This window comes from Lacerta agilis, chromosome 17 (genome assembly GCF_009819535.1).
Source record: "Lacerta agilis isolate rLacAgi1 chromosome 17, rLacAgi1.pri, whole genome shotgun sequence".
NCBI lineage: Eukaryota > Metazoa > Chordata > Lepidosauria > Squamata > Lacertidae > Lacerta > Lacerta agilis.
In genome coordinates, this window is record NC_046328.1 from 31,312,712 (window position 1) to 31,337,093 (window position 24,382).

A 24,382-nucleotide genomic window follows, 5' to 3' on the forward strand; every position below is an offset into this window, starting at 1 on the left:
CATGCCCAATGGGCAAGGGATGATGGGAGTTGTAGTCCAGCAGCACCCAGAGGGCCACTGTTGTACCCTGGAAAAGCAGCAGAGAGAGTGGGTTGGTTCCTTCATCCTTTTCCTGCTCTGGGGCAGGACTGGAGGCCTCTGGCTTCCTGGTTTTCAGTCTGCACCATACAGCCCAAGATGGAGGACGAATTGTTCCTGCCACGGAGTCCACTTGCGCAGTCCGGATGGTCTGGGGGGGTGGTCTCCTGAGGGCACAAGGAGAGCTGGGACGCAGCGCTCCCCCCCCTTCCTTGGACAAGAGCCGTCATGAAGCCCATCCCCTGGGTCATCAGGCCAGCAGCGACTTGTAGGTTTTGTTGAGGTCCGGAGGGAAGCGCCAAAAGAGCCAGAACCGGATGAGGCTGGTGGCTATGCCTGGAACATTGGGGACCTGGAAGAGGCGGAAAGGAGGTCAGTGGCAGAGTATCTGCTTTGCTTGCAGAAAGTCCCCAATGGCCCCTGCCTGAAACCATGGAGAGATGCTGCCAGTCAGTACAGACAACACTGCGCTCGGTGGACTAAAAAACCCGGCTCTGCATAAGGCAGCATCTTAAAATCTCTTAACCCGGGAGAGATATATGGAGAGGAACGAGGTGAAGGGCAAACAGGAGAAAGGGGTGGGGGGGGGGGGAGAGAAAAACCAATCCAAAAAAATCCAATTGCATCACCCCCACCCGCTCTCGTGTTCCTCTCCGCCTCCCCCACCCCCATCCTGGGTGGTTTATTGGCCTCTCCGTTTAATTAATTAAAATCAATGCCGCATGATTTATCAGAGGGCAGAGACGGGGGCACAACCGTTCATCAGGCCTGCTGTGGCCACCTCCACGTGCGCAAAAATCGGGCGCACGTGCGCTGCTCACCGCGATGTAAACATCCTGAAGCAGAATCCCATACAAGGTCCAGGAGGCCGAAGCCAGGAAGGTTGTAACTGTCAGCGGGAAGGAGAGGCACTGCGTGGAGCGGCTCCTCACGATCTTGGCCTGCAAAGACGCAAATAATTGTCCGGTTCAGAGGTGTCAGAACCGACCGTAAGCACCAAAGACGAGCCTGGCTGCTGGACCTGACCCCAAAGCCCACCTGGGTCCACCATCCCGGTCTCGCAGTGGCCAACCAGATGCCCCGATGGGAAACCTGCCAGCAGGACCTGAAAGTCCCAGGTTCGATCCCTAGGTAGGGCTGGTGCAAAACCTGAAACCCTGGGGAGCTGCTGCCAGTCAGAGTAGTAGTAGTAGTAGTAGAAGTAGTAATAATAATAATAATAATAATATATTATTTATACCCTGCCCATCTGGCTGGGTTTCCCCAGCCACTCAGACAATACTGAGCTAGATCAGGGGTCAGCAAACTTTTTCAGCCATGGGCCAGTCCACTGTCCCTCAGACCTTGTGGGGTGCCAGACTATATAAAAAAATAAAAAATGAACGACTTCCTATGCCCCACGTATAACCGAGAGATGCATTTTAAATAAAAGGCCACATTCTACTACTCAGGTAAAAACACGCTGTTTCCCGGATCGTCCGCAGGCCGGATTGAGAAGGCGATTGGGCCAGATCTGGCCCCCAGGCCTTAGTTTGCCTACCTATAAGCTAGATGGACCAATAGACTTGCTATAAGGCAGCTTCTTATGTATCAGGTGTGACTCTTCCCTTTGTGCGGCAGGTGATATTCCTGTTGGACACAGACACACACACACAACGTGCATCCCCCATGCAGGCAGGCAATCGCTATTTAAGGACACATTTTAGCCAGGAAAAGCTCTCAAGGAGATGGTACAGCAGGGATGGGGGGCCTGGAGCAGGGTTTACCAAACTTGGACCTGAAGAAGAAGGAGGAGGAGGAGGAGGAGGAGGAGGGGAAAAGTTTGGATTGGATATCCCGCTTTATCACTACCCGAAGGAGTCTCAAAGCGGCTCACATTCTCCTTTCCCTTCCTCCCCCACAACAAACACTCTGTGAGGTGAGTGGGCCTGAGAGACTTCAGAGAAGTGTGACTAGCCCAAGGTCACCCAGCGTAGAAACAACAACAGACAGTCACGGTATCTGTACTAGAAATAAATATACAAAACCGTGTGAATAACTGGAGGAATGGCATAAATATGAAAACTAAACTGACAATGTCGTAATGTAAAGGACGTTTATAAATATTCCATCCAAGGCAAACCTATGCTCTGAATCATCAAAGTGCTAATATAAAGTGCTACTACAACGTGCAAAAATACAAAGTACCATAAATGTTCAATATAATGATGAAGATGGTATAGAAAATGTCTATCAGACACGAAAGTCCAATCTCACAATGTTGGGGAAGGTGCTTCAGAATCCCTCCAACATGTGGGTGTGTTCTTCCGACGGGTGGCTAGCTTCCAACTTCCCGTTTCACCGACGGTTTCCTCAAGGTCTGGACTTCATCACATCAGAACAAAGAAAACATAACAGCTATTCCCAGTGCCTCAGACTCACATCTTTCCAATACAGCACCTTCCCCAACATTGTGAGATTGGACTTTCGTGTCTGATAGACATTTTCTATACCATCTTCATCATTATATTGAACATTTATGGTACTTTGTATTTTTGCACGTTGTAGTAGCACTTTATATTAGCACTTTGATGATTCAGAGCATAGGTTTGCCTTGGATGGAATATTTATAAACGTCCTTTACATTACGACATTGTCAGTTTAGTTTTCATATTTATGCCATTCCTCCAGTTATTCACACGGTTTTGTATATTTATTTCAAGGTCACCCAGCAGCTGCATGTGGAGGAGCGGAGACGCGAACCCGGTTCCCCAGATTACAAGGTCACCACTCTTAACCACTACACTACACTGGCTCTCCAAACTAGCTTGTTTTTGGACTACAATTCCCATCACCCCTGACCACAAGTTCTGCTAAGCAAGGGATGATGGGAGTTGTAGTCCAAGAACAGCTGGAGATCTAGTTTGGGAAAAGTCATGCTGGCCAGAAAAAGAAGACGAAAACCTCTTAAAGGCCAAACTGGGCCCGCAAGCCTTGGTTCCTCTCAGATCTCTATACTAAACCACACTTCCCAGTTCCACGTGAACCGGGACCAGTGTGTTCGTTCAACAACCCAAGTCCTGCAACGTATCCGGTTTTTCGGGATCACGAATGCTCACTCTCTCTTTCTTTCTCTGAACAAGGACATTTCCTTTTCACCTTAAGAAAACAATAATAATGAAGGGCTTGCCACACCGCCACCTGGCAGGCAGGCCTGGCTTCCGGAAGATTCCGGTCCTGCCGTTGTCTCATCACAGGAAAAGGCACCGGCTTCTCTAGACACCTGAGCTGCGGTGCGCAAATGTTTTGGATGGCTAAGCAGGGTGGGGATGGGATCGGGGCCAAAGCGGAGAGTTACGCAACACAGGATGAAGCCACAGGGGTGACTAGGCCTGATAGGGCTTTGCCATCTGAGGGCAGGCACTTATTTAGTTGTAAATTCACCTATCTTATTCATTTCTCTTTTTAAAGAAAACCAACAACACCCATAATCCGTTTATATCCCAGCCCTTCCAAATAACAGTTTCCAGGATGCTATATTTAATTGGTCAGCTGAATGACCAGAGGGCGGGCACACCTCAGCCTTGGGGGTCAAATGCGGCCCTCTAAACCTTCCTATCTGGCCCTTGGAACTCTCACCAGGCCACGCTTGCTTTGCAGTCTCCTGGGGTGTTTTTTCCCCCCTGGCAGAAATGTGCCCTTGAACTCTGTTCGTGCCTTTTGGCTTGCCTGGGTAGAAAAAAACCCCAAACACTTGGAAATGTACGCTCGGAAACATACAGCATGCCAGCGGCAAACTTGAGTTTCCATTAGCAATTTCAAATCAGCCCTTTTTTTAAACTTGGGGATTTTAAATGACGGTTTTGAATTGCCTCGATTAAAACTGGTTCGCCCTGAAAAGCGTAGAGCGGGAGAACCACGACGCCCATTGAGGCGTCTGGTCGGCCATCGTGTGAGAACTGGACTATTATGGGCCTTTCTTATATGGTCTTAGGTTCACACAGTGCCTATGGAACTCACTCCAACAAGATGTACCGTGTTTCTCCTAAAATAAGACATAGCCATAAAATAAGCCATAGTAGGATTTCTATGCATTTGCGAAATATAAGCCATTCCCCAAAAATAAGCCATACCCCAAAAATAAGCCATAGTGATGCGGCACCTCCCATTAAAACAGCCTGGAGAGGTGTGGCTATGCAGCGTACTGATGCGACGTGGTTAAAATAAGACATCCCCTGAAAATAAGCCATACTGGTTTTTTGTTGAGGGGAAAAAAAATATAAGACAGTGTCTTATTTTAGGAGAAACACGGTAGGTACGGCCACCCACTTGGATGGCTTGAGAAGGGGCCTGGAAGATTCCAGTAGGAAAATGGAATATCAGTGGCTACTGGCCACAATGGCAGCATCCTGTCTCCTCTGTCGAGAGGGCAATATTACTCCTGTATGCTAGTTTATGAGGGTGGCAATCTTTTGTAGCCTACCAGGTCAGCCAGTGGCGAGAGGTACATGGTGATGGTGAAGAGGCTGCAGAAGAGGCCCAGGCGCGTCAGGCGCACGGAAACATCCGGAACCAGCAGGTTGAAGTATCCGTAGCCGACGAGGAGCACTGCCAATAAGGCCATGGTCTTCAACAGCACAGCCCGCTAGGCGAGGGAGGGGGAAAGGAGATGGTTATGGGCCATTCCATGAAAAATGAGCCTGATAAGAATGCTAGATGAGCGCTGGACTTTGGTGAGGAAGATTCCAAACGTGCAGTCTAACCATTTTTTTAAAAAAGCTAAAGACAAAAGAAGTTTATTTTATGGACCTTCTTTTCAAAAGTCCAGCCACGTAGTCTTCACAGAAGTGTTCAAGTTAAAAGCTTTCTGATGATTGTCCCACCCGTGACAGCATTTTTTCCTTAATTTTGTATCGTTAAATTTCTTAGACTTAATTCCTGATTGCATAGTTGTAACCAATAAACATTGATTTAAACAGATAATGCTGAGTTTATCATTGATTCACCTCCCAACTCACAGTTTTTCCATAAATCAAACTTATCTCAAGCTCCATGTCCTTTTTTTGTCCCACCCGTGACAACACTTTTAACATTTAATAAAATTGTCAAAAATATCCATAAAAATAATAATAAAAAATTATTAAAATGTTCAGTATCTTATTAAGAACATAGTTTAAATTTTGGTTGTTAATTTTTTATGTATATTTACATTGTTACACATGTGTGAATACCAAAAAACATGGTCAAAGTGTCCCACCCGTGACAATGGAGTGGCCCTTATTTGGAATCAACAAGACTCACTATTTAAACTTCTGCTCCATTTATTATCATTATTTAAATAATTCCTTATTTAAAGTAAGGATGGGACACGGATAGCCCTTCAGACGCTGCTGGCCTGCGACTCCCATCATGCCCAGCCACAGATTCTACTGGTTGGAGCTGATGGGAGCTGGAGTCTAACCATTAGGCTGCCCATCCCGGACTTCTACATAAGATCGGGAACCTGTTTTCTCGCTCCCATCTGCGCCATGCATTTAAAAGTGGTGTCGTACCACTTGAAGCACTCACGACTCTCCCCAGGGAAGGCATGCTTGGAACCATCACCAGTTATTTTTTAAGGATCGGGTAAAAACATTTCTTTTCAGACAGGCTTTAAACTAGCAAATTGTAGAGATTGTGGCGCACTTTAGTATTGTGTTAGACCACCTTTGATGTCTCTGCATGTTGCTAGCTTTTATTATCTTTTCATAGAATCATAGAATTGGAAGGGACCATTTAGTCCAACCCCCTGCAATGCAAGAATATTTTTGCCCAGTGCAAGGCTCGAACCCATGACCTTGAGTCTCCATGCGCTACCAGCCAAGCTATATTTCAGGTAAAGGGTAAAGGGACCCCTGACCATTAGGTCCAGTCGTGGACGACTCTGGGGTTGCGGCGCTCATCTTGCTTTACTGGCCGAGGGAGCTGGCGTACAGCTTCCGGGAAATGTGGCCAGCGTGACTAAGCCGTTTCTGGCGAACCAGGGCAGTGCACGGAAACGCCGTTTACGTTCCCGCTGGAGTGGTATCTATTTATCTACTTGCACTTTGACGTGCTTTTGAACTGCTAGATTGGCAGGAGCAGGGACCGAGCAACGGGAGCTCACCTAGTCGCAGGGATTCGAACCACCGACCTTCTGATCGGCAAGCCCTAGGCTCTGTGGTTTAACACACAGCGCCACCTGCATCGCCTATATTTTAGCTTGGTTTCAATTTTTTTCATATTCTACTGGAAGCTGCTATGAGTTTATTTTTTCACAAAAAAGTGACTAAGAAGTGCAATGAATAATAATTATATACATTATGCACATTAAATATATACATTAAAAAATCATGCAAGGCACTTGGTTGTTAAAATGCTGATTTTGTGTGTGTAATAACAGAAGTCTACCTCCCTCCCTCCCTCCCTCTGCCGTGCCCTGCAAATGACCCAGGGATAGTAAGTCAGGGCGTGGCTGGAGCACTATGGAAAATTTATGGCCCATCAAAACGTGGCCTGTTGTTGATTCAAGATACCAACCCTCTTGAGTCAACAGCCTCTGAATGTAGGCTTGAGGGTGCCAGCAGAGAGCCACTTCAATCGCTCATTACAAAATGGCACTGTACTACTTGAGAAGGTGCAGGGGTCACGAGCCAGGAAACTCCTCCCCGTGTGTAAAAAGCTAGCACCTCAGGGAGAAAGGGTTCAGGCCTTCCAAAAAGCAGGATGCTGGACCGGATGGGCCTTTGCCCTGATCCTGATGGGCCTTTGGTCTGATCCTGCAAGGGTCTTCTAGTGTTGTTGTTGTTTTAAATGTATTTTTATTAAAGATTTCTTGATTTACAAAAGTATGCGCAATGTCTCTCTCCGTCTTCCAGTGTTGTTAACATGTCTGATTTTGGCCACATTCCCCACCCACCTTCTCAGAGCTGAAGTAGAGGTAGACCAGGATGTAGAGAGTCTGCAACGTCACGCCCACTGCGTTGACAAGGATGAGAGTCCAGTCTCCCTTCAGGTAGCCATAACTCAGCCAGCTCAAATTACTGATGGGGAAAGAGAAGGTAAAAGTTACGGTGTGTTGCTTTTAACGAGGACAGCCATTCCAGTAACTCTAAATCACAGAGTTTAGCCAGCACAGGACATACCTCAGAAGGGGTCTGGTTGCCAAAAGAACTGCATCTCTGCTAACAGCCGTATCTCACAATCATGTACACCCAGAACTCAGTTAGCCTGCAGCAGAATCATGGCCTAAGCTACCAGGTGCAAGATCTTTGTGTCCCAAGAACCTCAGGCTGCATTTGCAAGATGTCAAGCCTCTAGTCCTTATGGGTACAAAGGTACGCTCGAAACAGTACAGGCAAAGCCGCCCAAATAATCTCGCGTATTTGGTAAGAGGGAGGTGGGGTTTCTGTCTGCCGATTTTTGAATTACTGTACAGCACAACCCTAACCATGTCTACTCGGATGCAAGTCCTGCTGAATTCAGTATTATTCCCTATAGCCGGCGTTAGGAATACAGCCGGGGATCATTTTGAGTGCTTGCTGTTTTCAGTTTCCCTAAAATATAATGCATTGTTCAGTATTGTTAAGTTGCCTCAAGACATTTTTGTAGTAGATATCCAACAAATAATAATGATCAATCCAGTACGGAGGATTTTCTAAACAGAGTATTAAAGTATTGGTTTGAACTTCCTGAACAATGTTTGTATTTGAATAGAGTTTTTGCTCTTGGTTCCTTCTAGACTTTGTCGTTTGTTTTGGTTTGCTATTTATTTATTTTATTTTGGTTTTGTATTTTTCTCCCCCAATTTTTTCTTTTTAATGTTTTCTGGTTATTTTAGATCTTTAAATATTTCTATCATGTATTTTGTAATAGCTATTTACATTTTAGAATATGTAACCAATGATCAATTATTCTTTTCCTTCTTTTTTTCTTTTTGTAAATTTTGAAGACGCAATAAAGTATTTAAGAGGGGAATAAATATGTTCATTTCCTATCTTCTGACAGATTGCTATTATTATTATTATTATTACTGTATATTCTGGTGTATAAGACTACTTTTTAATCCAGGAAAATCTTCTCAAAAGTCGGGGGTCGTCTTATACGCCGGGCGGAGAATCTGCGATCGAGTATATCTCAAACTCTATATTTTAACTGGAAAAGTTGGGGGTCGTCTTATACGCCCAGTTGTCTTATAGGCCGGAAAATACGGTACGATGATGATGATGATTATTATTATTATTATTATTATCATCGTCATCATTCAGTGTCTTTCATGAGTAGCAAATCAAGAATAAAGTATGAACCAATCAAAATAGGAAATCACACAGCCATAGAAAAATAAGCTTTATTCAGGCTGCGGAATCTGGTGCAGAACAATTGCTGGTTTTAGCAGAGCTCACTCTACAACCTTGTTTACCTCGCCCAGGTTGCAGCTCCAACCCCAAAGGGTAAACCTCTGCACTTGTGCAGACTTGCCCAACGACCACCCAAAGACACACAGCAGCAGGAGCCGGCTCTGCGCAATTAGGTTGCATGTGCCAGGGACAGGGAGGCTGAGGCCCTCCAGAGGAAGCCGGAGCCCAGCTCCCTTCGGCCCCTGCGGCCAGCACGGCCAAAGGTCAAGGGTGACGGGAGCCCAGCAGCATTCGGAGGGCCACCACGCTCCCCACCCTTGTCCTAAACACAGGTCCCAACCCATCAGGGATCACCTATTCAATGCACCTACAGAGGTGTAAAGCAGGAATGGGGAACCTGCAGCCCTCTAGATCAGGGGTAGGCAACCTAAGGCCCAAGGGCCAGATGCGGCCCAATCGCCATCTCAATCCAGCCCACGGACAGTCCGGGAATCAGCGTGTTTTTACATGAGTGGAATGTGTCCTTTTATTTAAAATGCATCTTTGGGTTATCTGTGGGGCCTGCCTGGTGTTTTTACATGAGTAGAATGTGTGCTTTTATTTAAAATGCATCTCTGGGTTATTTGTGGGGCATAGGAATTCGTTCATATTTTTTTTCAAAATAAAGTGGCGGAGCTTCATGCTCCGGCACCGGGGGCGGGAAGCAGGCAGGGGCGGGGCTGGGGCGTGTTCTGGGGGTGGGGCGCGCAGCGTGGGTGGGGGGACAGCCGAGATGGAACCCTACCGGGATCGCACTGCCTGGGGCGCCCCTACACCCCGCCCTTCCTACGCCAGTGCTCAAAATATAGTCCGGCCCCCCACAAGGTCTGAGGGACAGTGGACCGGCCCCCTGCTGAAAAAGTTTGCTGGCTCCTGCTCTAGATTGTGTTGGACTCCAATTCCCATCAGCCCCTGCAGCCAGCACGGCCAAAGGTCAGGGGTAATGGGAGCCCAGCAGCATTTGGAGGACCATCACACTCCCCATCCTTGTCCTAGACACACAGGTGGTCCCAACCAATCAGGGATCACCTATTCAATGCGCCTACAGAGGTGTAAAGCGGGGATGGGGAACCTGCGGCCCTCTAGATTGTGTTGGACTCCAATTCCCATCAGCCCCTGCATCCAGCAGGGATGGTTGGAGGTGGAATCCATCAACGTTTGGAGGGCCACAGGTTAAGCAGAGCTCCCCCAACGAGTCCCAGGCCATACTTGACATCGGTGGTGAGGAACGGCAGGAACTGGATGTTCTCCACACTCTGGGTTGCAAACATCTGCTTCAGGTCAGACCTGGAGAAGAGGCGAGAGAGGACACCTTGTCGTCACGGAGGCTGACTTAGTTCCCCATTTGATTACAACCAGGCGCCTGTGTCCCCATAGCTCCATGCTTCCACCACCCATCCCACCGCTCTGCCCCACATCTCTTCACCCCTACGTCGGATCCATCCATGCTCGCTTCCCCCACTCACATACCCAGCTCTGCGCCAGCCGACCCCTTTTTTCTCTTCATATTTAAAGCACCCAGGCCTGCACCAAAGGATCCTGGGAAATGTCGTTTCCTCTCGCGGCGCCACAATTCCCAGCACCCTTAGCAAACTACAGTTCCCAGGATTACTGGGGTGTGTATATGTGCTCTAACTGTGTACGCAGTCTGTGTTCCCCACACCATCCTTGGTTCTATCTGCCCCACATCAAAATACACCCAGTGCCTTAACCCACATAAATTATAAGCGTGGCACTGAACCAGAAAGTCGTTGGGGGTTGGGAGCAAGAGAAAACACCTAGAATAATAAAGACCTGAACCTGAGCCTTTCCTCGAAATATCCTGCTCCATAGCAACCCACTTCCTGGTAGGTCCGCCCCATAAAACTGTTATTGTCAACACCTCTCACACACAGACACGTCGCTGGAGCTCTGCCCCACCGCGATACGTGCTACACTCCAAGCCACGTCGCATTCACACGTGCACACGGCGGCATTTCGCTGGGGGGGGGCCCTCTGCCAGCCCCCACGTGTGAATCTCGGGGGCAGAGCCTGGCACCTGTTGGGGAAGAAGGGCAGGAGATCCACCTCTCTCCCCCCCCCACCCCGCTACAGCCCCACATCCCTGACCCAACCAGAACCCCACACACAGGCCCTGACGTGGTTTGCCCCCTCCCCACAACCAATGCCCCCCCCATCAAAAAATGCGCTCACAGGCCAGTCCCGAACATGCCCAGGGAGAACAGCAGGCAGGCCCCCGAGAGCAGCTGCAGCCCCACCGGACCCATCGCGGAGGCTCCGTCCAGGGGAAAGCCCTGCGGGGAAGGGCTGGCTGCCTCCCTCCCGGGCAAACCCCCCGCGATGGGGCGCCCGGCCACGGCAGCCCTCCGGATCCTCCTCCTCGCCCGGACCCGCCTCCCGATCCGCCCCTCCGCCAAAGCGGCCCAGGCAGCCGCGCTGCTGCAGCTCCGCCTCGGACGGGGCGGGCCGTGCGAAAGGGCGCGGCGTTCAAGCTTCCCTAAGGGGCAGGAAGGATGCGATGGGTGCCGGGGCTCAAGCAAAGGGCCTCGTGGTCGGGTTGGGAAGGGACTCTTTTCTTTATTTCTCCCCCCTCTGTTGGGTTTTGAAAGGGAGAGAGAGGTCCCGGGGCTCACACACGGAGGGGAATGGGTCCCAGGGCTCAGTCCCTGCATCTATTTTCTTTATTTCTCGCCCCTCTATTGGGTTTTGAAAGGGAGAGAGAAAGAGAGAGGTTCCGGGGCTCACACACGGAGGGGAATGGGTCCCAGGGCTCAGTCCCTGCATCTATTTTCTTTATTTCTCGCCCCTCTATTGGGTTTTGAAAGGGAGAGAGAAAGAGAGAGGTTCCGGGGCTCACACACGGAGGGGAATGGGTCCCAGGGCTCAGTCCCTGCATCTATTTTCTTTATTTCTCGCCCCTCTATTGGGTTTTGAAAGGGAGAGAGAAAGAGAGAGGTTCCGGGGCTCACACACGGAGGGGAATGGGCCCCAGGGCTCAATCCCTGAACCTCTTTTCTTTATTTCTCGCCCCTCTATTGGGTTTTGAAAGGGAGAGAGAAAGAGAGAGGTTCCGGGGCTCACACACGGAGGGGAATGGGCCCCAGGGCTCAATCCCTGAACCTCTTTTCTTTATTTCTCCCCCCTCTATTGGGTTTTGAAAGGGAGAGGAGAGGTTAGGGGCCCAAACAAGAGGGGTGGGGGGGGTTATGTATTAAGTTTGACTGCAGTACTCATTCTGGCCACCGTGGCTGCAGTTCTCACTCTGGTCCACAACATGCAAATGAAGGATTGAGAGTGTTGTTCACGGATTTGGTAGCTAGAGGGAGTTTGTTGCTGTTGCAAGTTACTTAGTACTTTACAGTATAAGCCAGTTGGCTAAAGCTGTTGTTCAGTCCAGCTGAAATAAAGAGCTGGTTGTTTTAAGAGCTGTGTCTTCATCCATCTTTCCCACTACTCAACAGGGGATATGTTGCGGGGTTCAACAACAGCACCTATTTCCTTTTTGTTGTTGTTGGGTTCAAATAGCAAGGGGAGAGGTTCCGGCGCTCAGACGTGGGGGTAATTGTAGCTTCTGGGGCTAGTAAGGCCTTATACCGTGCCTATTTTCTGTTTTCTTACTGGGTGGGGGGGGGGGAAAGGGGGAGAGGTGCCGGGGCTCAAACGTGGGGTAATAGGCTCTGGGGCTCATCCCCCGTACCTATTTTCTTGTTCCTGTTGGATTATAAAGCAGTGGGGAAGAGGCGAGGCAACTCAAGAGAAGGAATACCAAGGAGATCCCGGGATGGAGCTGTGTGCAAAAGTGTGTAGAAACCCCACCCACTTTTGCCACCGGCCCCGCCCAGCACCAGCATGTGGCCCCTGGAAGGCTGCTGAGAAAGGAATGTGGCCCTCAGGATGGAAAAGCTCCCCCATCCCTTGCTTAAGGGGCAGGGGAAAGAGGCGCTGGGGCTCAAACAAGGACTTAATGGCTTCTCAGAATTCCCAGCACCTATTTTTTTCCTATAGGGTTAAAAGAAAGGGAGGGGGGTCAGGATAGGCGCTGGGGTTCAAACAAGGGCATAATGGGCTCCAGGATTCAACATCTGCCCTTGTTTTCTTTTTTGAAAAGGAGGAAAGAGGTATTGGGGCTGTGACGCAGTAGTAATGGGTTATGGAGCTTAGCCCCTGAACCTATTTTCTTTTCCCTGTAAAATGGGTGGGGAGGGGTGCTGGGGCTTAGACAATGGGTTCCAGGGTTCAGCCCCAGCATCTGTTTCCTACAGGGCAAAAAAAAAAAAAGGGACAAGAGGTTCTGGGGCTGAAACAAGGATGGGAAAGGGATACAATTCCTGAGGCTTAAAAGTAGAGCTTAGTTGGTTGCAAGGCCTACCCTCAAAATCTCTTTCATTTTCCCGCCCATGGGATTTAAAAAAAGGTGGGGTGGGGAGGGGGAGAGATAGGTGCTGGGGCTTCTGGAGGAATTAATTGGTCCTGGGACTTTGTCATCAAGGCTCCGTCCCTCTGTTCATTTTCTCCTGCCGCCTCCCCTTAAACAAACACGCAGTATTAGAGTTTTAGCAAGCGAGACAATTGGTTTGAACAAAGCGTTACCAGCCTAAGACAACAGATCGATACGGAACACAACCGAACACAATAATGACAGAGAAAAGGGAGACGGGAAGTTAATTGTTCATCTTTCTGAGTCATTATTCTTCAGCAGATGCACCCAAACAGTTAGATTGCGTGGGGTGGGGGTGTGCGAGAGAGAGAGAGAGATGTAAACAGAACATTTCCAGAGAGACCCTACACGAGTCGCTATAATTATAACAATAAAAAAGCAGTATTTATGTTGTGTTAGTAGTGGGTTGCTCAACATGTTCCAAGCTGCATCTAGCTAAGGCCCCCCGTCTGTCCTATGCATTTAAAGCACGACTGTATCACTTTAAGCAGCCAAAGTCTCCTGGCAACTGTAGCTTGTTAGCTCAGTTGGCAGAGCATGAGATAATCTCAGGGTTGTGGGTTCGAGCCCCACCTTGGGCAAAAGAGTCCTGGCATTGCAGGGGGTTGGACTAAAGGACCTCTGAAGGTCCCTTCCAACTCTACATAAAATCACAACATAAAAGCTGCAAAACACATAGTAAAAATAAGGACGCCAACTAGGCAATAACCCACCCATCCCCTTCCCAAAACTCATTTAAAAGGGCACCGGCTGTCAATCATTCCAAGGCCTGGTTGAAAAGGAACATTTTCGCCTGGCGCCTAAAGGTGTATAATGAAGGCGCCAGGCAAACTAACCTGGGAACATTTGAAATTATAAAGCTTTACAATTACACCAACCCATTTTGCTCGTTATTGATATTTATAATTTTTATTTATGATTTCCAGTTATATACATTACAATAGTTTTACAATCATTCTAACATTTCAAAACTCGACTTTCTTCCTCCTCTTTCTGTGGTTCCTTAAATTTATTTTTTTTATATTTCCTGCATATTCCAAATTAACTTAATTTATTCATTTATTTATCTACTTTAAATATATACTAAATATGTATTAGAATAATCCTGCCAATGTTCTTATCTGTTTGCAGTTTGTTTGTAAATATTTCAATAAACCATTTCCATTCTTTTGTATATATAAAAAAGTTTGTTATCTTGATTTCTTATGATTATGGCATACAGCTGATAAGAACCCCAAATTAACAATTCCAACTTTGGGGTTTTCATCAGCTGTACGCCATAATCATCACAATTATAACAAAGAAAGGCTTGACATATCTCACTTTGCATGTCATGAGTCTATCTCATATATTAAACTCCAGTAGCTAATGAAAACAATTGCTTACATAAATGGACTTTTCCACAATATTCTAATTTTTTGCGTTTCATCTGTACATAGGAACCTAGAGAGCTTCATTATACAGAATCTGATTACTGGTCCATAATGCCTGCACTGACTGGCAGTGGTCCTCTAGGATTTCAAACAGGATTCTCTCCCAGCCCTAACTGGAGATTGAACCCGGGATCTTGAATCAGGGCCCGCTGAGCTATGGCCCTTCGATTCAGTGCAGCACATTCAGTGTACACAGTAACGCCCAGACCGCAGGTCCCTGCCCGCAAGGAGCCTACAGTCTTTAACTCTCCAGATTATTTGGGGCATAAAGTGGTGCTCCCTGGACTAAAATTATCTTTAGGCCCGTCGATATTTCTATTACATTGTATGAAAGATGTACCAAATAATCATCAAGATCCCATTTTGAAGACGGCTGCTAGGATCGGCTACGCTAAGCAATGGAGATTGCGAATCGACTGCGCTCGATATTGGAGCTGGAAAATGAATTATTAGCACATAACAGCTACGTCGAGAAAGGAAAGGCAAAAGAGCCAGTCAGGTGTCCGCTGTTCACCAGGAGCCAAATAAAACCCATCTGCCCGCAAAAGTGACTTGAAGTCACAAGTTTCCTTTATCATATGCATTTATTATGTAACCAGGATTCCCTGCGCTATAGTCATTCTGCAAACACGGTAATATTTTAATAGTTTCAAAAATAAAACTGACTATGCATAGATATTATATGCCTTAGCTCATCATTGTAAGATTGCAAGGCAATCAGCTTTTATAGTGGTACCTTGGGTTACATACGCTTCAGGTTACAGACTCCGCTAACCCAGAAATAACGCTTCAGGTTAAGAACTTTGCTTCAGGATGAGAACAGAAATCGTGCTCTGGCGGCTCAGCGGCAGCGGGAAGCCCCATTAGCTAAAGTGGTGCTTCAGGTTAAGAACAGTTTCAGGTTAAGAAAGGACCTCCAGAACGAATTAAGTACTTAATTAAGTACCAGTGTATTAAAATGGATTTTTATTATATGATTACCCCGACTGCTAGAGCAGGTGTTAGGCCAGGCATAGGCAAACTCGGCCCTCCAGCTGTTTTGGGACTACAACTCCCATCATCCCTGACCACTGGTTCTGTTAGCTAGGGATGATGGGAGTTGTAGTCCCAAAACAGCTGGAGGGCCGAGCTTGCCTATGCCTGTGTTAGGCCATAGACTTGACACAAGATCTCATCTTTCGCTCCTCTTGCTCAAGGTGTGTGGACGATTTGGGATGAGAAAACCACTCTGTACGTGCTCAGAGCCTGTCCTAGTATATAGCGCTTAGCTATGTAAAATGGGAAGCCTTCACTCCAATCTGTAAGCAATTTATAATGAAATTAACACACGCGAGCTTTTGAATGACACCCGGATGACAGCAAACAGCATTCCAGGCTTGGGTATGCTACGATCCCCGTTTGACAGTTGAGAAACAGGCAGAGAGAGAGAGAAAGTGACTTCCCTGAGCTTAGGGCCGTTGGGGTTGAGCCTGACAGGTTCTGCGTTCGAGTCACACAGCGGCATAGTCGCAAGGTAGAGTCACTTCCAGCCAGGGCTTGTCCTCTGGTCTTTCCAGTCTGGCATCCTGTCTCTTCACACTGCTCATTACGAGATGTTTGGCGGAGAAGCCATCAGGAATTGGGGTGACTGGGAGAGGGCAGGGGAGGCAAAGTTAGCCCGCTGCCGTACACTCCCTGTTCGTGGCAGAAATGGCTTTGATGCGATGGAAGGACAGATCAATTCTCCGTCTAGTTTTTTCTGTCAACCAATTCAAAAACGCTTAGGCTGTTTTATCTTTCGCTTCTGGGCGGTCCAATCCATCCATTCAGCAGCTCTGTTTAGTGAATGCGAGCGGAATCTGCACTGCAACCAAATGTTGCAGCGCGGGTGCCGGCCAGCCAGTCCTGCCCTTCTCTACGATACTCCATTCCGTCCTACTTTCCCCAATCCCCACCCCGATTTCCAACAGTCTGTCAGCATTGCATGGCATACACTGAGCCTCCTCATTCCTCACTGGGCTGTTTTGGGGTTTCTGTCCCCGCCTTAATGTTGAGGAGGGGGGAATATTTGCTGTGTTTCTGGGAACCTTCCTCCAACCTTGCCTGGACAGTGCCATTTTGGCCACATATAAGGAAAAGCGCTAACCATGAAACCCCAGATATAGAGGGAATGGTGCATGTAGCCAAAATCTCAGCACTGATGTTAAAAAAAACACCTTGTGATCCCTTAGAAACAAATGAGCTTCATCATGGAAAAAGCATTCCTGGACCCACAATGTCATTATACGTGCATTTACTCAGAAGTAAGTCCCAATTGGTTGAATGATGTCCGCCCCCAGGTAGGGTCAGGATGGGGAAGAAATTGGATTCCAGACAAACTGACCTAATCTGCACTTTCTAAATCAATGCACGAACCAAAACACAGAGATGTCTGGTGAAATCCGCAATGCTCTGAATTTTGCAAGGCCGTTTTGTAGCCTAGTAATGTGCACAGAAGTGAATCTCATAGGGTAGAGACCGTACGATATCTATTAGCGACACTAACATACCGAAAATGCTTTATATTTGGGGGAAATGCCTTTTGCAAAAAATGTGTCCGTTAGACAAACTTGTTTCCAAAAACGTGAATCCCAAACTAAAATACTGGTGAGGATTTTTTAAAAATAAATAAATAAATTGCAAACGGCTTTGGAGATGTGAGGAAATGAATTGAAGCTTGGAGACATGAGAAGCTGAGAGAAAATGAAATAGACAGATTCACGCTCCCAGGTAAGTATGAATTGGATTGTACCCTAAAGGCCACTTCATATGAAGGGGCTCTAAGATGTGTTAGGAGACCCCTTCTATTCCACTAAAGGAGCTGCAATTTGCAAACTGGGGAGGGATTTATTGTTAGACCATTGTGGGAATTTTAGCTCCGGGATGGGGGGGGGGGCGTTCTCCTAAAAATTATCAGCTCTTTTAGAAAACTGCCGTTCCCATAATTATTGGGGTTGGCGAGAGAGAAGCCATAAGTGGTATTTTAGCTTTTTAAAAGTGTGTGGATATGGCCAAAGAGTTGTTTTTGGAGATACACACTCCTGTTCTCGGAGAGATGTAGCAGACAGGGGTGGGGTGCCTCTGGCCCACTGGATCCCTGTTGAGCCTGTGGGGCTGTTTTTCTCGGTCCACCCCCACTTTCCCCACACCTGACATAATCTGCGGTATCAGGTGTGGAGCTGGTAGGTATGTGGCAATGAAGGAACAATCAGAGCTTAAAGGGTGTTTCTGGAAATTCCTTTGCAAGCAGGACAGCCGCTCTAGGAAGTTCCCCATGGGGAACGCGAGTCACTAGAGCCCCCTCCCCCCCCCCCCAAAATTAGACAGGGCCTAAAGCCTCAGGGTGGGACGTGGGTGGCGATGTGGGTTAAACCACGGAGCCTAGGGCTTGCCAATCAGAAGGTCGGTGGTTCGAATCCCCGCAACAAGGTGAGCTCCCGTTGCTCGGTCCCAGCTCCTGCCAACCTAGCAGTTCGAAAGCACGTCAAAGTGCAAGTAGATAAATAGGTACCGCTCCGGCGGGAAGGTAAATGCCGTTTCCGTGCGCTGCTCTGGTTCGCCAGAAGCGGCTTCGTCATGCTGGCCACATGACCCGGAAGCTGTACACCGGCTCCCTCGGCCAGTAAAGCCAGATGAGATGAGCGCCACAACCCCAGAGTCATCCGCGACTGGACCTAATGGTCAGGGGTTCCTTTACCTTTAAAGCCTCAGGGTAATCAATCCAGACAGGCAAAAGTCCATTCTTAAACCGAAACCATTCTTAAACCGAGGCGCGCTTTCCCTAATGAGGCCTCCCGCTGCCCGTGCCCTTCCACCGTTTGGTTTCCGTTCATAGACCGAGGTAAAGTTCGCAAACCAGGACGCCACTCCCGGTTTTGCGGAGTTCGTAAACCGAATAGTTCGTAAACAGGGCTGCTCTTAAACCGAGGTAGCACTGTATCAATCAAAGCTTGTGGCCTGAAATGACCCCAACAGACTCTTCCATCCGTCCCTCTGCTCCTCATCGCCGCCACTCTTCCCTTCCCGTTTAAAAACAAAAACACAACCCATATGCTTTTACCCTCTGAATAACCCCGCGGCCCGGAGTACCACAAGCTAATTATATATTTGGTAAGAGCAAAACTTCCTGGGGTATATTTTGGATGGGCAGAGCCCTCCTGTCTGCACACATCTTTATAAATATGTGTGTTTGCTTTCTCCTTCGGCTCCCATGTTGTTGCTGTTTTCTTTCTCAAAGCAAGGAGAACGATTCCCAGAATGCCCTGGGAAGAGTGGTTGACTGTTTTGCTGCTCAGAGTAGACCCCCTTGAAGTGAAGCAACATGGCTTACTTAGGCCCATACATTTCGATAGGTCTGTTTTTAGTAGAATCAAGTTGGAGACAAGCCAGGGTTGTTTGTTGTCAAAGAGTACAAGTGTTTGCCCTTCTCAGAGGAAACCCATTCATAATAATGGACAGGACCTAAGTTAGACACATTCATTCCTATGGAGTGTTAGCTTAGGCCCTCATCTGCACTATATGTTTAAGGCAATATCATGCTAGTTTAAAACAGTCGTGCCTCCCCACTCACTCCAATAATCCTGGGAACTGTAGTTTCTTGAGGGAGCTGAGAATTCCCCCTCACAGAGCTACAATTCTCAAAGAGGTATACAAATCAAACCCTTTTCTCAGGGAACTCTGGGAATTGTAGCTCTCCAAGGGGAATAAGGGGCTCTCCGAACAACTCTCAACACCTTAAAACTTCAGTTCCCAGGAGACTTTGGGGAGAAACAATGCCTTTTTTTAAAAAATGGCATGATGGCACTTTAAATGTGGTATGATATTGCTTTAAATCAATATGTGGCCGTGACCAGAGTCTGGCATGGACTGACATACAGAGGTGCTCACCCCAAACATCCTGACTTTACTTCTCTTCGCCTCTTCGCCTCAGCACACAAGCAGTCAGTATCAATATCCCTTTTCTGCTCTTGCAGCTCGATGACAGAACCACCAGCCTAGCCTCGGCAGATTGCTTCCATAGGGCTTTTGGGCTGTGAAATGCTTTGGAGTTAATTGGGCAACGCTAGAGGAGACTGCAGCACGTGATGATGCAACTATTTCTTAAGCTTTCGGCAGACGAAAGCTGTTGCAGCACTATGGAAAGAGGGGAATCTGCCCTTGCAGACAGCTTAAACTGCCCTTGTTTTTGTGAGGACCAGAAAACCCTTTCCCTGAGGTCGACTCCAGGATCAGGCCAGTGGACCTTTGCAGGCAGAGCTATAGGTTTCGGGAATAAAGACTTCTAGCTATGCAGTGCTAGTCCTACTCAGAGTAAGACCATCAGAATGAATAGAAACAACTAGCTTAAGTCTGTGAATGTCAACAGGTCTACTCTGAGTAGGACCTAGCTGGCTACCAACCCCACATGCTGCATCTCCCCCTTATATAAAAGCACACACACCTCCCATAATCAAAGGAAATCGATCCTCTTTTCTACATTGTGATCTTAAACCCGCAGCCTCACTTTAGGGATGGGTGTTCCCTGCTGTTTGTAAAATGAGGTAAGGGAAAATATTCCCACTCACTTTCTCCACCACTCATAATCTTGGTGCAGATTAATATTATCATCAAAGGCGTGTTCCCTGTTGGCAGGTTTTGTTTTGTTTTTTTAACAGTCGCCGCACACCGCAAAGCTAATAAGTTGTGCTAGCTAAGTAGAACCTCCATGCCCGGAGGGAGTCTACCTCCAAATTGCCAGCTGCTAGGGAAAAGATTATTTGCCTTTGTGCCCAGTTGTGTAGTGGCAAATTCATAAAAAACGGGGTCCCTTCGGCATAATCGCAGCAGCGACACCCCCTTCGAAGATTATACAGCCTTCTAAAGCTACACAAAAGTTTAGCCGTGCATGTTCATGGGCAAATGATTTGGAGTGCTCCAATATCTTATTTCAGAGTGACTGAAGTAGTGTTTTGCTTGGGAGTCGGTTCCATTGTCTGTAAAAGAACTTTCACCCCGTTCTCTTGGAAAGGAAGCACCGTCTGATTTCAGTGTTCCTAAAGGCTTAGCTTTGGAGCATGAAACGACTCCTCTGTGTCCCCCCCCCCCCGAGATACCACCCTTCCCCTAACACCCTACACATCCCAGGATAAATATAATACACACACACACACACACATTATGTATATAGAACTAGCAGCCGCATACTCACCATGGCTTGGGAATTCTAAGAAACTGGGGCGGTGGGGTGGAAATCAGTGCAGTTTTGAAATCAGGAGTTAAAATCAGTCCAGTTTGAAAGATTCAGTCGACCATATTGGTTCAAAACGGCATCCGTTTGGCATCTAAACGTGGACAAAAAGTTGCTCCTTGATCTCAGGAAATACCATGCAAAATTTGACGATGGTGTTTTAAGAGATGCCCAGATTTACCAAGACAGACAAATTTCACCCTAAAATGTAGATATACCTACACACACACACACAGAATAAAATATAAACATAGAGAGAGATACCACGAGAGAGATGGGGGGGGGGGAGATTGAAAGATTAGCATTTTTATATGTTTTGCAAATTTGTGCCCTGGTCTTGTGACCCTGAATCTTTCAAAGAACTTACTAGCAGCCCTGCTGTGTAGGACAGTTCTGCCTTCCATGGGACATGAGAACAATTCCCTGTGGTGATCCCAGCAGTGGGAAGTTAAAAGTGAAGTTTTGGCAAGGAATTCAAAGGGCCTCTGGGAACATTAGGTAGGATCAAAGGACATTCCTTTCTCTACCACCTGCGCCTGTTTCATAGGCACACGGCACCTTTTCGCTTCATGTTGCGTACACCCTGTGCCAAATTTGTATACTGGCGTTGCAAGCCAAGCTTTAATTTGCCTGGCACAACAGCAAACAGGTTGCCTGGATATATTGGACCAAATGTTCCACCTAGCCCAGGATCCAGTTTCCAACAGTGGTCAGCTGGGGTGAGGGATAAATTAGATTCAGTTTGCATTTAGAGGCAGGATTTTTTTGATTTGCACTTTCTGAATCAACAAAGACAGCCACCCTTTGAAATTTGCACTTTGTCACTGTCCCCTCAAATGATTGTGGGAACTGTAGCTTGCCCCCTCCCACAGAGCTATAATTCCCTGCGCCCATAACAAACTACAGCTTCCATAATTCTTTTTGAGGGTGGGTGAAATATGCTTTGAGCGCCTGGTGTGAGAGCACATTAAACCATCATGGCTTCCCCCAAAGGATTCTGGGAGCTGCAAAGGATTCTGGGAGCTGCAATTTGATATAGTTGCTGAGAGTTACTAGGTGGTCCCTATGCTCCTCGCAGAGTTACAATTTTCAGAGTTGCCTGAGAAGAGGGTTTGATTGTTAAATCCCTTTGGGAATTGTATATTTGGGGTGGTGTTTGAATAAGGATCTTCTAACAGGCTCCGCACCTTTAGCAGTCATGGTTTCTCCCAAAGAATCTTGGGAACTGTAGTTTGTTAAGGGTGCAGAGACCTGTTTGGAGACCCTGTTCACCTCCCAAAGCTACAATTCCCAGAGTGATTTAACAGTCAATGTCTCTTCCCAGGGGAATTCTGGGAATTGCATCTCTGCGAGGGGAATAGGGCAGTCTCTCGCAACCTGCAGCACCCTTAACAAACTACAGTTCCTGGGAAACGCTGGGGAGAAACTGGTCTTTTTTCCCCTTTTTCTTTTTTGAGGATTTGTTCTGATTTGTTTGCAGGGAGGGCCTAAGACCGCGATACTTTGTCCAATTTTGCTTGCATTGTGTTTATACATCTTCCTGTTCATCTCAGCTTCTTTCCCAGCACCTTCCCTTAACCACAAAAAAGTGTTGTTGTTTTTTTTAAAAAAGTGGATTTGTTGTGCTGGGCCCGGCTGTAAACATTAATCCACTTTTAATTGCACAAACCTAAATTTCCAGGCACGTGCTTGACATCTCTCTTGCGAAATACTGATGCCGCCGAGACGACCTTTTAAAAAGCCACATATTTTGTAAGCTTTCTTCACAGGGGGGGGGGGGAGGATTGCTACTGCTCCCCACAATCATTCTGTTTGGCCTTTCCTTGGAAATTATCATCAGAGGGGGAAAAACATCCCTCTCTTTCCCCCTGGAAATTATCGGGGGGGGGGGAATGCACACACCCCCTCTCTCCTCACCCTTCCCTGAAATCTTACCTAATTTTAAAAACCTGAATTAGTGGCCAAGCGCCTCATCTCTTCCCTTCCACCCGCCGCAACAAGCAGCACCTCACTTACCTGCAAACAGAATCTCGCAACCTTGTCGCTGTGCTAATGAATTTTGAAGGACTGAATAATTTAGTGTTTGGGAACGGCTGGCTGAGGCGTCAAAAACTGTTCAAAGTTATGATAACATGCATTATGAAAAATAATGTGCATTCTGGGGTGTTTTTTTAAATATATTTTAAAAAGGTCTCATTTGAAGCAAATGCTTTTGAAAATTCTTGGGGGATGTAATTGACAGCCACCAAAGGGAACTAGCTGTGTTGATACGTTCCTTTTATTCGACCCCCCCCCCAACCACCCGCTCCCCAAAATACTCCGGGTTCAGATAGCTATGCTGATCCACGGCAGGGGGTAGTGGTTTGAAAAGCAACAAGTTCGTAGAATTGTAGCGTTGGAAGTGTTACGGAAATTAAGGGGGGGTCACCTAAGCAGAGTCTCCTCCTGAGTAAACTCATGTGGGGTATGGAGTGATGCCCTTAAGGGGACCCATCTCTCTGCCATGATCCAGTAGGCGAGAGACCACTGCACAGGGAAATGCCTCAGCAGGTAATCTCTGGGTGCTTCAGGAAGCCACTGGGCTAATATCCCTCAGCTGGAATCCCATTGTTCTCTCCCAGATAAGTGCTCAAGGTATCCTTGCCAATACTTAACACCAATTCACATTGGCCCAGGGCTATCTCCCTGATATTGCTCTGTTTCCCCCACATGCTAATCTTGTCTTTCCTATATGTCAATCATGTTTAACCCTTCCCTTTCGTGATGTAGTGATGATGTAGTAATGATGTTTTCAAACTGTATTGTGGGATATGATAGGGGTTTTTAAAAGTTCTTGTAACACTGCTCTGGGGGTGTGCAGTTTTGACTGTAACCTATTGTGCAATAAACCCTGTATTGTCCTTGCTCCAGTGGCTGGACTTCTTTTATTTAACTCCGCAGAAACCAGAGGGCTTATCCCTAAGGGCCAGGTGGCTGGGCAGTTCCACACCTGGGATTTTTCCGTTACAGAAGGCACCCCCAGAGTCATCTAGTCTAACCCCCTGCCATACAAGAATCTTTTGCCCAATGTCAAACTCGAACCCACAACCCTGAGATTAAGAGTCTCACGCTCTTCTAAGAAGAGTTTGGATTTGATATCCCGCTTTTCACTACCCGAAGGAGTCTCAAAGCGGCTAACAGTCTCCTTTCCCTTCCTCCCCCACAACAAACACTCTGTGAGGTGAGTGGGGCTGAGAGACTTCAGAGAAGTGTGACTAGCCCAAGGTCACCCAGCAGTTGCATGTGGAGGAGCGGAGACGCGAACCCGGTTCCCCAGATAACGAGTCTACCGCTCTTACCCACTACACCACACTGGCTCTCTTCTAACTGAGCTATCTATGGATAATATCCTTCTTACTAACAGCAAACACAGGCCGATGAGTGCAGAGAGGAGACCAGACGCTTCTGGGAAAGCCCGCAAAAGCAGAAGACACAATTTGCCTCTCCTGCGCTTGCCCACCCCTCTCAGCAATCTGGTAGTCTGCCCCTGAACATGGAGGCTCTGCTGAGTTTTCCTAGCACCCTCCATCTCTCTCCACCTCCCTGAATTGTCTGGTCCACTTTCATAAGGCATCTGAGCCTGTTTTCCATCGCCACACCTTGTTGAAACAAATTCCGTGTTAATTATGCATTGTGTGAAGAAAGCTCCCCCCCTTTTCGTTTATCTTGCCCAACTCTCCTGAGCTGAGTTTCATCTGATTTGACGAAAGAGAGAGGAATTCTCACTCAGTGCACTTCCTCTGCACCAGACAACCTT

General features: G+C 47.4%; 1 protein-coding gene across 1 annotated transcript; it reads right to left on the reverse strand.

The window, feature by feature from the left end:
- Positions 1-286: 286 nt before the first annotated feature.
- SLC50A1 (solute carrier family 50 member 1) lies at positions 287-10,779 on the reverse strand. The gene is made up of 6 exons (XM_033136076.1): positions 10,665-10,779; positions 9,681-9,758; positions 6,995-7,118; positions 4,541-4,702; positions 900-1,019; positions 287-430 (listed from the first exon to the last, which is right to left on the reverse strand). Exons 1-6 carry the CDS (start codon positions 10,736-10,738, stop codon positions 329-331), a joined length of 660 nt encoding a protein of 219 aa, XP_032991967.1. The 5' UTR covers positions 10,739-10,779; the 3' UTR covers positions 287-328.
- Between the last annotated feature and the right edge of the window lie 13,603 nt (positions 10,780-24,382).

Bases quoted from the DNA above. Each gene is read 5' to 3' on its own strand.
- SLC50A1 (XM_033136076.1), bottom strand. From the start codon at position 10,738: ATGGGTCCGGTGGGGCTGCAGCTGCTCTCGGGGGCCTGCCTGCTGTTC. The intron at 9,759-10,664 runs GTGAGCGCATTT...CCTCTTCTCCAG, and splicing joins GGCATGTTCGGGACTGGCCT to GTCTGACCTGAAGCAGATGT. The intron at 4,703-6,994 runs GTGGGTGGGGAA...TCCCTCGCCTAG, and splicing joins TCTACTTCAGCTCTGAGAAG to CGGGCTGTGCTGTTGAAGAC.